The sequence below is a fragment of the Sciurus vulgaris genome (assembly GCF_902686455.1).
Source record: "Sciurus vulgaris genome assembly, chromosome: 15".
Lineage (NCBI taxonomy): Eukaryota > Metazoa > Chordata > Mammalia > Rodentia > Sciuridae > Sciurus > Sciurus vulgaris.
In genome coordinates, this window is record NC_136476.1 from 45,574,111 (window position 1) to 45,589,340 (window position 15,230).

At 40.7% G+C, this 15,230-nt stretch overlaps 1 protein-coding gene across 2 annotated transcripts in view; it reads right to left on the reverse strand.

The window, feature by feature from the left end:
* Positions 1-15,230, reverse strand: part of MOB3B (MOB kinase activator 3B) — a 187,057-nt gene that overhangs the window by 116,711 nt on the left and 55,116 nt on the right. For both annotated transcript variants that reach the window (XM_079112367.1, XM_079112368.1), the window contains one exon: positions 3,767-4,382. In XM_079112367.1, the coding sequence (XP_078968493.1) occupies positions 3,767-4,184 (418 nt within the window). In that variant the 5' untranslated portion in view covers positions 4,185-4,382. The remainder of the gene's footprint in view (positions 1-3,766; positions 4,383-15,230) is intronic.

The following is a 15,230-nucleotide window of genomic DNA, read 5'->3' on the forward strand; positions in this document are numbered from 1 at the left end:
CCTAGAGTTCTTTTTTAATGTTATCCTGACAGACATCTTGATCGTTTCCATGATAATGACTCATGACAGCACAAAGATCAAAAGGAAGAAAAGTAGGCTGGAATCAGGGGGAGAAAGAAGAGGCTGAAATGCAGTGTAGAAGAGAAAATGCTTCCTAAAAATAGGTTCTTCCAAAAGACACCAACAATATCTGAGAGCAACTCACAGAGGTATGCAGGGTGCTGATGAAGAGCCTCATAGTGATGGGCGATGCTGGTCGTTTTTAACCGACTCCTAACACTGCACCTTGGAAAGGCTAAACAGAAAATGAAACATGGTAGAAACAAGGTGCAGGAAGTACCCAGGAATGGTGACAGAGGGATTCAGAGACATATGTCACACTTTGCTTTGTCCATCAGTACCATGTACATACTGACTTTATAAGGTTATCTTTCCATCAACCTGTCCATCCAACCAATCATTTATAAGATAACAGGACTGTCCTATGCAATATTCAAATGCATAGGACATTTCCTGTAATTATAAGGAGTTCACATTCTAATGGATGAAAGCCTCTATGGAGGACATAGCTCTCAGTTGGGACTCCAAGGATTCCCTAGACAGAGAAGTGGATGGTTAATGACGAGAGAACATGGGGAAAAAAACCAGGGTAGAAAACTGAATGCTTCCAGGGGAAGGAAAAGCATTCTGGGTGGTTATAATTAACAGAAGAGTAGTATGTGCTTATGAAAACTGAAGGTTCATAAGGAACTCAAACAGCTCATCAGAAATAACTCAATTAAAAATACACAAAGGAACCTGTCGTCCCAGCAACTCAGGAGGGTAAGACAGGAGGATCACTCAGCAACTTAGTGAGGCCCTAAGCAACTTAGCAGAGACCCGGTCTCAAAATTTTAAAAAAGGGCTGGGGGATGTGGCTCAGTGGTTAAGCACCCACAGTTCAATCCCCAGTACCAAAAAATAAATAAATAAAAAATACACAAAGGATCTGAACAGACTTTTCTCCAAACAGGACTTGCAAATGGCCAACAGGTATATGAATGGATAATGAAAACTGTGGTATACGTACACAACATGGCATATGCATGAAGTTTGTATATATCCAGTGGATGAATGGATTTAAAAAATGTACCATATACATACAATGGAATACTATTCAGCTTTGAAAGGAAGAAAATCCTGTCATTTATGGATGAACCTAGAAGTTATATTACGTGAAAAAAGTCATGCACAGGAAGATAAGTGCCATATGACCTTACTTATATATAAAAATCCAAAAAAGTTGAATTTGTGAGAGTACAGTAGAATGAGAGTTACTAGGGGTAGGGAGGGGGCAGCTGGGGGGATATTGGTCAGAGGATACAAAATTTCAGTTAGCTAAGGGGAATAAGTCCTTGAGATCAATTGTACAACATTGTAACTATAGTTTTTTTGTTTGTTTGTTTGTTTGTTGTAAACTTCAGGTTTTTAGGTCTCACCTAAGAGATTCTAATTTAGTTGTTTAAAGGGGAGGATCAAGAATTTCCATTTAGAAGAGAAGGTCCAAGTAATTCCAACATAAATAAAAGTTTGATGACTAATTTATATAGCTTAACACTTCCCAAAAGATGATGATGGTTTTTTGTTTGTTAAAATAAATATGTTGGGTCAAATTAGGAAACACCACATACTAAAGTATTTTCTTCTTGGAAATTCATAATGCACATTGCCATATTAAAAGTCCTGTGGTAAAGAAATAAATTTCTCTCAGTATTTCCCAGATGTATTTTTCCATGGGGGTGGGGTGGGGGATCATATTAAGATCTCTCAGAATACCAGTGTGCTATGGAGTATGGACTGGATAGAACCGAAACAGAAGACTCAACTTGTTCTCTGAATATGTTGAATAAGGAAATGTCTAGAAAAAGAAAGCAAAGTCAGTAACTCTGGGGGACATGGAGGCATCCACCCATTTCCTCCGAAGTCTAAAACCATCTCTGATGCCCTGTTTTCCAAGCAGACAGCCAGAAGCTGCCTTATTCTCAAGTAACACACATAGCTTTGCACTGCAATTCCTGTTCAGCAATTCTATCTGCTAGGGAGAAAAAGTGCCCAGAGTTCAAAGTATCCAGGAGCAGGCACAGGGGAAGGACAAAGAGAAGGTATCTTTGTGCACATTTATCTATCTTTATTGCTATCATATGTTCTGCTCAGAGCTTTGCCCATTGTTTATAAGGTTTCCGGAAGAGAAAAATTCCTCCCAGCACAGTAAGTAGCTCTGGCAGTCAATGAAAGTGCAAAAAGACAAGAGCCTAAGGAATTCCCATCCCTCCCAGGTGCCCAGAGAAGTTTTTGAACCTACCTTCCATGCCTCTATGCACACTACCATATAGTCTACCTCCTTCCTGTTTACAAGGGACAAGAGATAGAGGGAATTGGACAAGCCTTGGTAACAACAGGATTCTGACAGATCAGTTTGTGTGCTGAATATTTCAAGATGTTTAATATTACACCAATCAATTTATATGCTTTTTTTTTTTTTTTTGTATAAACTTAATTACTTCCATATGCCCCTTCTCAACTTTCCACATGCCTCATGGGACACCCCCCTCCCCGTCGGCATCTAAAAGTGATTTCAACAGTGTGCTTCAAATACTATTTTTTGTAATACCTCTGTGATCTTGGAGCTTTTTAAGAATGCTTTCTAATAGCACGGTATTTATTCAATCATTCCAGAAATATTTCCTGAGTGCCCCCACAGGCTTGAGGACACTGTACTAGGCACTGCAGATACAATCATGGAAGTAGGGTATCACTCATTCCTATTGAGTCCTAAGAATGAAGCACTGAATTCTAAATTTAGCCCACCGGTGGTCCTCAGCATAAAGAAATATAAGAGGCAGAAAAGGTTTGGTCCTTCCTTTGAGTTTTTTATGGCTTATAGCACAAAACAAACCAAAGCTTTTGCATTTTAAGAGTTCTGGTAGGTCCAGCAGCTATGCAAGGGTTGGAGTTAACAGTGCAGCTTGGAATTAATAACCTATGATTAGAAGGGAACAGAATGCTGGGATCTTCATTTCCCCAAAATGTGATCCCCTATTTGTTTGCTCCCCAAACAAATCCATGGATTCCCACACTGGGGTTTATTAATCCTAAAAGCTAAATACTGCCAGTAATGCATCAGAATCAATATAACCTCAATGAGCTAATTAGTCAAAAAATAAAAATCTTACCAAGATAACTGGGTAGATTTGGAGTCTAGTTCTAAGAAAGTCAATTAGATCAAATCTAACATTGGATCAGTGTTCTCTGGCATGTAACACAGTACTATTGGGGTCCAAAAAATAATTGTAAGTGCTTCATAAGTTATTTTTAAAAATTTCAATAAGGTTTTTAGGTATGGAGAAAGAAATTACAGGCCTATGACTGATAGAATTCGGGGAGTCGCGCATCATGTGCGTGCTGTAATCCCGGTGACCTGGGAAGCTGAGGCAGGAGGAACAAAAGTTTAAGGCCAGCCTCAGCAATTTAGTGAGGCCCTATGCAACTTAGTGAGATGCTGTCTTGAAATAAAGAATAAAAAGAGCTGGGTATATGACTCAGTGCTCCTGGGTTCAATCCCTAATGCCAAAAAGAAAACAAGAATTTGGGGAAACATTGCCACGGGTGCTATCCGGCACTCACAGGAAACTGGGGAGAACCACCTTCTGCACACTTTCTGAGCTTGAGTGGGGATGAGTGTCAATAAATAAATAAATAAGGCCTGAGGAGCTAATCATGGACTTACCCACACATGTCGGAAATATATCCTCATTATTGATCTGGACCTCAATCCAATCCATAAGAAGGTTCATGTACTGGGGAGCTGGCAGCGCAGTTGGTTTCTTATACTTGAGGTCATCCTGCCACCGATACTCATATTTGGGGCCCCCTGACATCACAGGGCAGGTCTGCTCGGTACAGAATTCACAGATGGTGCCATAGATGAGGTTGATACGATTGAAGAAGTCCACCACGTGCACCGCCACCCAGTCATTCTGGTCTTCCCCACTTGGTAGCTGCACAGCCGCCTTCAGGTCCACACCTGAGTTGAGGGATGCCTGAGCCCGCTTGTGCAGCTCAAACCTCTGTGTACCAGGTTCAAACTTCCTCTTGGGCCGAAAGGTCTTGTCTTTGTTGAACACCTGCTTCAGGGCTATAGACATGGTCTTCTCCTTCTCTTCCTTTCTTTTACAGGAAGCAAAAAGGCACTTGGAACTTTTCAGTGAGAGATCACAGCCCAACAGGGTTTTCCACTGCCAGCCCTCTGGCCCCAGCCTTGCAGCCTGCAACTTGTAATCTCTCTTAAATGGCCCCTTTCATCTTCTTCTGGAATGATAGCCAAGAGAACCTCATGTTCCTTCCTAAAGGCAGAAGAGAAAAGAGAGTTTGTGAGTGGTTGGTTTGCATTTAAGAAATGATAGAGCAGAGAGGGTATGGGGGCACACGTCTGTAATCCCAGAGGCTCAGGAGGATGAGGCAGGAGATCACAAGCTCAAAGCTAGCCTCAGCAACTTAGCAAGGCCCTATGCAATGTAGTGAGACCCTGTCTCAAAATAAAAAAGAAAAAGAGCTGGAGATGTGGCTCAGTGGTTAAGCACCCCTGGGTTCAATCCCTGGTAGAGAGAGAGAGTGAGAATGAACAAATGTACAGAGGCTTAAACACCATTTCCTGGCTTCCATTCAGGTATACAGACAGGAAGTTAAACCACTGTCCCATGACTCTGCACTGGTGCTGTGAACCATACAAATGACTATAGAAGCAAAGACATCATTTTCTTCCTTCATGACCTTTGTCAAATCTCTGCTCGCCCTTCTCTGGGTGATCACAGTTCAATGAACCTCTCCAAGGTGGCAAGGATGAGAGTGTTGCTCAATGATCCTCATATACTCCATTCTAGAGCTTCCTCCATTGCCCTCCTGAGGAAGCATATCATTACCCCTCTTTTTCCAGAAAGATATTATGGGAGCAGGAGTGGCTATCATACCTACTTGGCTAATCAGAATTTCTCTCCTGGGAATTTAGAACCACATTCCAAATTCCAAATTCCAGCTTTTGTTGGATATGATTCATGATAGGTGATGAAAAACTGTCATGGCCCCATATGGACCATGTGTAGTGAAGTTGAGAAAGGTGAACTGTAAAACTAAAGAAGAAGAAAGCAAAGAAGAGAAGGAAGGAAGGAGGGAGGAGGTAGTGGCAGTAGTAGTTACTGACATTCAGAGAAAGAGACAAGAGCTCAAGAGGACTTAGGGAGAAGACAAGAGAAAAAGGAGACAGACAATGAGAAAGGAAAGTGGTTTCTTTTGTCCCAGATAATCTTCTAGGAAGTGGTTCCAAATCCTCTTGAAGCTTAGCTGTGCTTCCTGCCTTTGGGATTCCATTTGTTTTTCCTACATTAGTCAAATAAATCTGTTATTTTAGTTCAGCTAACTTGAGTGAATTTTGTTTCTCTCCAAGGATTCCTAACTATGACAGCATTTGTCACCCCTATAACATGCCATCTTTTAAATATTCTTAATACCACAGCCTAGCTAGCACTTTGCCACAGAGTTGTCCAATAGAACTTTCTGATAGTGTGCAAATATTCTCTATATATTTTTGTGCAATATGACAGTCACTAGTCACGTGTCTAACGAGTGATTGATATGTGGCTTTTATTACATCTTAATTAATTTAAATGTAAACAAGCACGTGACTACTGGCTACCATATTGGATGGGATAACTTTGAAGACTTCAAGGTTCTCCTTTCCAATTTTCTCATTTGACCTTCACAAAAATTAAGTGAGGTTTATGGATTTATAGTAGATTCAGTAGGTTTAGAGCAGGTATTGTTCTTCCTGGATCTCCAAGAGATAAAATTACTTGCTTAACAAGGTCCTATAACTAGTAGAGGGCACAGTTGGGATTGAAATTCAGTTCACTGACCTCTAGGAAATGTTCTTTCTACATTACCTGACTTTCTAAAAAGTGAAACCTTTCAACCTCCCTTCAACCTACTGGTTCACAAATCTCCCTTTACCCAGAGTTTTATCCCTCTTACCTTTTATTCACACATTCGCCAAAGACTGCTAGTCTAATGTGCTAGAGGTGAAGGCTCCCATTGCTAGGTCATGCTCTAACAATGTGAGCCAGAAGCCAAGGCCAGATTCAGAATTGCCCATCATGGACTCTATTAAAAAGGACTTGGAGCACAATCCCACTGAACTGTTTTATTCCCACTTGGAATGGATTCTATTGTCCCATAATCAAACACGGCTTGGTGATGCATTTGATCTTATGTCATTAAGGCACCTGAGAGATCTCTGTTCCTTCCTACAGATGCTGCTCTTTGCTCAGAACTGCTGGTCAGGCTGCTGAGTGGCTCCCTGCAGCTCTGCCTGCTCACTTCCTCTCCCCCAACTCACTTCCTCTCCCCCCACTCCACCATCTTCCTAATAAGGTTTTCACAGACATGCCCTATCTGGAAGGTGGTTCTTTTTCTTCCTTCTCAAAGTCACTGAGCATTCAGTGCCTGCCCCAACAAAGAGATCCATGTGGAAAAGCAGTAGTCACAAGGCACTCTGCCTGAGGGCGTATGTAAAATCATAATCCAGGGAAAGTGCTGCAAACTCTAGGGAAAGTAAGGGGCAAACTCCTTCTCAAAAGAATAACTTCCCCAAAACTTAGCCTGCTTGAAAATAGGCCTGAGAAAATGGAAGGTCTTAAAAGGGCATTTCAAAAATAAAAGGGTGAACTAGAGGTTGGGGAGAGAAAGAATGGTGAAGATTTTTATTTAAAAAAAAAAAAAAAAAAAAAAAAAGGCTAGACAATAGTCCCTCTATGTCTCCAATGCTTAATTGCTGAGAGTGAAGCAGTAACAACCCAGCAGCTGCCTCTCCAATGTCTCCAGTAAAGAGGACTTGCTGTTCTGTTATTCTGATAATGAGGGTATCACCCATTCCCACGGTCCTCAGAGCATCTTCTTTCATGGCTTTATGTGATTCTGCTGTCTCCCGTGGTCTGGAGTATCCATTTGTGTGGACACCATTACCTGTGACAGGTTCTCATGGATAGATACCATGAAGTCTGTCACCTCAGATGGGAGTACGTGAATGAGACAGAATAATCATAGCAAATCCTCAAAATCTTGCAGTGGTTGGTACTCAGAAATATTTAAAGAAATGTTAAAATCTTGTTTGACGTTTAGAGATTTTTCTCCTAGAGATCCGTAAACAACAAACTTCAAGTTTTCAGTCTCTTGAACTGGATGGGTGTTTACCCAAAACTTAACCAGCTTTAATAAAATCACCTTGTCATTGTCTCTGGGCTTCCCTGGGGAAAAAGACATCTTTGAAGGTTTATTTCCCAGCCAACCCTCTTAATGGCAGCTCTTGGCCACCATTTATTAAATTCCACATATATCACTAACATTCCTGATCCTCCCCACACACTGTATGGTTGAAGTTATGATCATTTTTTTAAAAATTGAAGTTCAAGTAGATGGAATAATTGCTAGAAATCACAAAGCTAGTAGATGATAAGGCTAAATTTTGAATTCACATCCCTGTTACTGAAACACACATGAAGGTTTCTCACTAAAGCAGTCTTAACATCTCATGAACCTTATGTTTTCAAAGTTCCTGCTCCTGTTTTCAAATTTCTCACAAACCAGGCGATAAGGGAAGCCAGAGTGGGCAGTATCATCATGCCATTCTACAGATGAGCAAATAGAAGCTCTGATCACCTAGTGCTGGATTGAACCTGTGAATCATTCTGATGTGGTTGGTCATGAGGCTGTCTCTTCTGGGGAAATCTTTTCCTCTACTATGAAGTTCTTAGGGGAATGGTTGGTCAGGTGGGCCCCCATGCTTAAAGACAACAGCAAACAGGATGGGTAAGAACAGTTTCATCATGCCACCAAATGAACAAACAGGCATCCATTTGTGTCTAGTGCCAAGTGTCAGGCATAAAGACACTTTAAAGAGTTTGAAAGGAAAAAGGAAACAGCAAATAAACCTGGCCTTACTTTTCATCCTCTATCCCTAGTGTGATTCCATTTGTGATTGATTCTGTCAGCTACTAAATGGTTAATGTTTGTCACATGTTAATGTGGGACCCCTGTAAAAATGCAGGTTCTGATTCAATTGGTCTGGGTGGTTAGTGAAAGTCTGTAGTTCTAACAAGCTCACAGGTGATGCCAAATCTACTGGTCCATGGATGACACTTTAAGTATCAAGGCCTGTCTTAACCAAAGGATCTTGTTAGAAATGCACTCTCAGGCTGCACCCCAGACCTAGTAGATCTAAATGTGCACTTCTTAGAAGAATATGCTTTGAGAAGCCTGGGTTTGGAGGGATGCCTGGCTGGAATAAACAAATAAACGTCCAGTTGTTTTGCTGACAGTTTGCTTCAACTGTTCAGTTGAGTGTGTGTGTAATTGGGTGGGGGGGGGGGGTGCAAAGAGAGACCCACTGTTGTAAATACAACCGCCTTGGCAGATGGTGACAATGACCGTGTCTTTTGATCTGGATGGATTTGGATAGCACAGCACCCAGCACCTAGGAGGTCCCCAGTGAATACCTTTTCATTATGCCAGATGGGGAGCAGCTGCTGCTACTGTAGCCGCATGTGTGGAAGTTCCTTGGGCTCAGTAAAATGTAGCACTAGCAACAACACAATGATTATTCTCTGTCCTTGTTCAGAATCCAGAAAGAAAAGGAAAAATTCTAAGTTTTGTCCCCTTAAGTTTGCTTAGAACTTAAGCAAATTCTGTTATGAATACTACCTATTAAAAGGCTGATTCTCAAGAAATATTTGAAACTAATTGCTCGTTCAAACAAATAACATTTACTAAAGACCTTTTATTTGCCAGGGTTAGACACTAAGGACACAGAGTTAATTAATTATGATTTGGCCCCTGTCTGCGAAGAGTTCACAATTTTGTGTCTAGATTTGAGTTGAGTCTGAGGTTTTGCTTTTTATGCTATAATCTTAATGCACCAGAATGGATACCAACGTGACTCCCTTGGCTTATTCCTTAGGTTAGGAAATAAAAGGAAAATAAGGAGAAAGATCTTAGAAAAGATAAAAGCAGAAATCCAAATAAATGACATAAAACTGACAGAAGCTTCATGTGTTTCCATATTTTATGCTTAATAAATCAATTTTAGCAATAAACCATAATGCACTACAAAATATGCCGAGAGAATTCAGCTGGGCTGCAAAGGAATGTTGATGAGGTAACTAAGCAACATTGGCAAGGAAAGTTCTTATTTTTCTTTTCCTATTGATGTCTTCTGCCTCATTAGTTGAAATGTGAGAGTCTTTGCCAAGGATAAGGAAGAAATGAAATAACTCTCCCACTCGCTCTGGAGAACTCCATCTTCTCCAGCTATGACCACCTCTGAGACACCTTGATGGAGCAGAAAGGTAAAGGGACCAAGAAAGAGAGGGACCGAAGTTGATACTAGGTGGAGGAAAAGAAGTCTGAAATCTCATCTGTGGGAAAGAAGATCTTTCCTGGCAGGACCAGCTGGCAGAGCAATTCACTACAAGAAGGCCATAAGAGAAATACCCCAGCCAGGTGCTGTGGTGCATGCCTTTGTAATCTCAGGAACTCGGGAGGTTGAGGCAGAAGAAGCACAAGTTCAGGTCCATCCTGGGTAACTTAGCAAGACAGTTTCAAAATAAAAAGGGCAGAGGGTATAGCTCAGTGGTACAGCTCATGGGTTCAATTCCCTGTATAGTAAGAATAAATAAAAGCCCCAGAAACATCCTACACGAAGAAGGTACAATGTCATCTTTGTTATCAGAGCCCCCAGGAGCTGGAACAGTGCTGGCACAGAGCCTACGTCACTGAATATTTGCTGAATGAATAAATAAATGACAGTGAATGAAGAATGCTTTACATTAAAAGTGAAACCACAAAAGTGAAACCAAATCAGACCTCCTGTGTGTATTATTTGTGAATTCTACTTCAACCTGAAGCTCACTGCCAACTCTCCGAGTCAGGATATCTCAGCTTCTTGGATGCTCAGCAGCTACATGCCCATCTCCTGAAGGAACAAGACATCTGTCCATTTCCTTTTCAATGGACTACTCCTTTCCTCTGTGCTATCTGAAATTCCAGTTCTTCAGAACCAAAGAATGACAACTGTGATTTCTCATCCTCCCCCTCTATTTTTCTCTTTGTGGCTAGAATAGTCTGTGAACGTTCCTCTGACACCTCAAATATTGAATTAAAGTAGATTAGGTTTTTTGGTTTTTGTTTTTTATGTGTGGTGCTGGGGATTGAACCCAGGGCCTTGTGCATGCAAGGCAAGCACTCTACTACCTGAGCTATAGCCCCAGTCCTTAAGTTTTTATTTTAGAGCTGTATGTGTTGAATAAAATAAGCATCATCTGACCTTCCCATGCTCCTCTAAAGGATGTCCTTAATTAAAGCTGTCATTCTGCCCACCCTTATGCACTGTTTTACTTCTAATCTCAGTAGGTGCTACCTTTGCTGACAAGATGACCCCAAAATTGGAGAAGATTCCTGTCTGAAAAGCAGTTTTACTTTCTTTTCCCCCAACTAACCCACCTCCTGGACTTGGAGCTGCCATACCATTGCACTTTGTTAGATTAGTTGGAGGAAACACTGCTGCCTCATTTTCATCTGCAAAGACATGCACAATTTCAGAGTTTCAAAATACCCGTGTTATTTCTGAACATGTCGTTTCTGAAGTTAAGAGGAACAGGTACAGCCCTGCATAAGTCTGAATCTTGACCCCACTCCCATCATCTTCTAGCTCTTCAATGCCCAGTTGAGTTGCATGCTCACTGTTTTCATCTGCTTCTTTACTGGCCATGAGTGCATTCTAGCACTAAATGCATTCTAGCATTAAAAGTATGAATAAGTATTCAAAAAATGAAAATATTACACGCAACTTATATGCTACTGCAGCAGCAATAACGGAAACAATGAAGGCACGGGTGGTTTTGGCAAAGACCCATAATAATTTACCATTTCCTAGACTCAGAAGCATCACGAGAGGAGGACTATTACTCAGAACTTCATTACTGTGACCAAAACACTAGACCAGAATAACTTAGAGGAGGAAACGTTTATTTTGGCTCAGATTCAGAAGTTCAGTCCATGGCTGGCTGATTCCATTGCTCTGGGCCCAAGGCAGAACATCATGGTGGAAGGGTGTGGTGGAGTGAAGCTGCTTCACTCAAGGTGGCCAGGAGGCAGAGAAAAGGGCAGGGGCTGCAGGGAAGAGAAACCCTTCCAGTCCATGCCCACAGTGACCCATCTCTTCCAGCCATGCCCCACCTGCTTATGTTACCACCCAGTTAGTTCATTTAAACTAGGATGGACCAATTAGGCTACAGGTCTCATAATCTAAACATTTCATTTTTGAATATTCTTTCATTAACCCATGGGCATCTCATATCCAAACTGAAATATTCTGCCCCTAGGCCCCAAAAGTTCATGTCTATCTCACAATGCAAAATGCATTTAGTTGATCTCCACGAGTCCCATAGTCTTAATAGTTCCAGCATTTCCCAAAACTCTAACTCCAAAGTCTCATCTAAGACTAAAAGCAAACTCTGGGCTGTCAGCCTTTGCAATGATCAAAAGTAAGTTGCATACATATAAAATGTAATGGCACAAAGTAAACATTTCCATTCCAAAAGGGAGGAATGGGGGCATGAAAGGAAGGGATGGAACCAAAATAAAACCAAAACCCAGCCAGGCAATGGGTTCCATATCTCTGCATACAACATTTAGGTGTGACACGCCTGTAAGATGTGCTCTGCAAAAGTCGTGGGCAGTCCTGCTCTTTTGGCCCAGTACTCATAGACTCTCAGTCTGGCTCTTTCCACAACCAGCATCTTTTCTCAGAAGACAGTCCATGTTACTGTTATCTTTTAATTCCTAGGGTTTCCATTCCAGTTTCAGCTTCACATTCAGTTTCATGCATTCCACCTGAGGGGCACCTCAGGGATTCTGATTTTGCTACACTTTGGTTTTCCAGGTCTTCCACTGAAAACTCCAAGGAAGCCTCCATGACTCCTTAACTGCAACATTCTGCATCCCTGCAAAATCAGTACTATGTGGATGGCACCAAGGACTAAAATCAGCTGGTCCAGTAGCTAGGTCCCCTGGGATCATAGCTGCAGCGGTCTCTGAGTGTCTAGGTGACTGAACAGGTGAAGCAACTTCCTAAATCCTCTTACTAGCCAGGTACCCTCATGATCTCTTAGAGGAGTTTTCACTAAAACCTTGAGGCACAAGCCATCTTTTTTAATGTTTCTGTGCAAAGTACTTGACTTTTCTTTAGTGGTGGTAATGTCTCTAACAGCCATAACTTCCTTGTCACCAGTTTTACAGGCACTTTTTTCTTGCCAAATAGCAAGTTTTAAAATCCTCCCTCTCTGCTTTTTGTTCCTAATTATTCCAGTAAACCTATCTAAAAGCTGCCAGCAATATCCATGACTGACTGTATGATATCCTGCCTTGAAATTTCCTCCACTAGATTAGTTAGTCCATCACCTTTAAAGTATCAGGACATGGGCACAATACAGACAAGTTCTTTGCCAGAAAACACAAATGTCCCTAGTCCAATAATTCACAATAGAATCCTTATTCCCCTCCAAAACGACACAATGAGCACAATCTTTACTGTCAGCATTCCTATCAACATTCTAGTCTTTTAAGCTCCAGAATTGCCCACTAAGCTCTGCTAACAGCATTCTAAGACTTTTCCAGCCTGCTCTAAAATTTTTTCTAAATTCTTTCTGCAAACCAAATCCAAAGGTTGTTGAACCACAGGGTCGGTTAGTTACAGCAATGACCCCACTCTTGGTAACAATTTTTATGTTAGTCAGATTTTCATCACAGTGGCCAAAAAATATCTCACTAGAACAATTTAGAAGAGGAAAAGCTATCGTGGCTCCTGGTTTCAGAGGTTCCGTCCATGATGGGCTCATTCCATTGCTCTGGGCCGAAGCTGAGGCAGAACATCTTGGTAGAGGGGTATAATGGAGGGTAGCTGCTCCACTCATGGTGGCCAGGAAGCATAGTGTGATGAAGAGTAAGGGACCATAGGGAAAATAAATCCTTCTAGGGCATGCTCCCAACTACCCTCTCCAGCCATGACCCACCCACCTACAGTTACCAGCCGGTTGGTCCAATTAAATTAGAATGGACTGATTAGGTTACAGATTTCTTGATATAGTCACCTCACCTCTGAATGTTCCTGCATTAACCCAGGAGCTCTGGGGCAATGCCTCATATCCAAACCATAATAAGGACCTTCAGCAGTAAGAAAGAGTAGAAAGGGTGGAAGATAAGGAAAAAGAGGAATTTATTTGGTGTGACTTAATATACCACATACTCACAGTCCATAGAAGAAAGACACACCTAAAACATTTTTTTCCTTAAAATAAAGAGAATAATGTTCTCTTAAATAAAGGCTTTCTGGAGACTAGTACAGACTGGCTTGGGTTGCCAGCAATAAGGACAATGGGGAATTTATGGCTCAAACTTGGATAGGATTGATCTATCTTACCACAGTTTTAAAAATAGATAGTGAAGGCAAAATTATCATAAGCGTTCAGGTGACCCACTTAATCTTTATACTAGACATTTTAATAATTTTATTGACATTTTAAAAGGAATAAGATAAAAGGTAAAAACTTCAAGCCAGTTTAAATTTTTTACATTAATTCCAGATCTTTTGACCAGCTAGAAAATATTCTTTTTTGTGGTTTAAAAAAAAGCAAAACATGATTTGAGAAACACAATATCTATGTCAGGTGAGGTAGGAGAAAGGTGGATGGGGAGGGAACTACAGACAAAACTAATATAACAACTGAAATAAAGAATTAAGACAGATCAACCAATACCAGGGAAAAAGTCATTGTCGATTAACGTTTTCTTTCTTTTTTCTTTGAGATACAGCATGACAATCATTCTTGGAAAGGTTTTACTTTAAAGGAAAAATGTTTGAATGCAAGGAAGTTGGTTCCTATACTTGTCAACAGACTTATTTACCCTTAGCATTATCAGTGAATTTAAGACTCAGGCTGGAAAATTTGTATTGCTGGCTCCAGAGCAGCTTATGTGCGACACTGCAAGAGATCTTTGAAGGGAGATGGAGAAGCAAAAATGGGCTGGCAGACTGGAAACTGGAAAATACAGTTCTAATTTTCAAAAGTATACAATTTTAAGCTTTAGGGTACTGGGGACGGTTAAAATTGATACCAATCACAGGCAAAACTTAGAGCCAATCAAACCCAGTGACCACAAGTACAGCTTCTGCAGGGTTGCAACAAGAATTCAAGAGGTTATATGTAAAATGTTTGGCACGTAGCAGGTACTGAAATAAAAATGGTTGTTGCTATCCCATCTTCATAATTTGGATCTCATGACTGTGTTAGTTTTAACAGAAAATCAGATTCTGGAGAAACCAAATAGCCACTCAGATTCTATCTTAGGATGCTTAAAATTCTATTCAACCTAATTAGATAATAGCAACAGTAAAAACTGACATGTATTGAGAACTTGCTATTTATTTCAGTCTTCACAATGTTATACATAGGTATTATTATCCCTATTTTATACTTCAACTGACAGTAAGATAAAAACTTTGTTCCAGGTCATAGAAGCAATTAGTAGTCCAGGTGACTCCAAACCTCTTCACACTGCCCTTTAGACAGCTGGATGAATTAAAAAAAAAAAAAAAAAAAAAAAAAAAAAGGCCCAGAGAAGTTCTAGGTCACATCTAAGGGGGTCAGGAAAGGAGATGGGAGCAACACAGACATAGTCCTATATCAGAAGACATCTTTCTTGAACTTTTGTGGTCTGGAGTTGGAAGACCTGGATTCAAATCCTGACAATAACTTTAACTGACAACATCTTTGGATGAGACATCCTTTACTATCCTCAGTTTTGTCTTCTTTCAAGTTAGTGCTACTTACACCTCAAGGTTATTGTGAAAACTAATAGAGATCAGAGCTGTCAAAACACTTTGTAAATGGAAAGCAGCTATGTGGTTGATAGGGTGACTGGTACCAAAGAGAACTAATACTAATCATAGCGATCTGATGGTGAGTCAGCATTCCCCAGCACTTATAACTCATTAAGACTAATATCATGGGGGCATTCCAGTATTTTTTCTTTTTCTGCAAGTCATAAAATCTAGTGCACATGGTTTATTTCATGAATTTGGACATTAC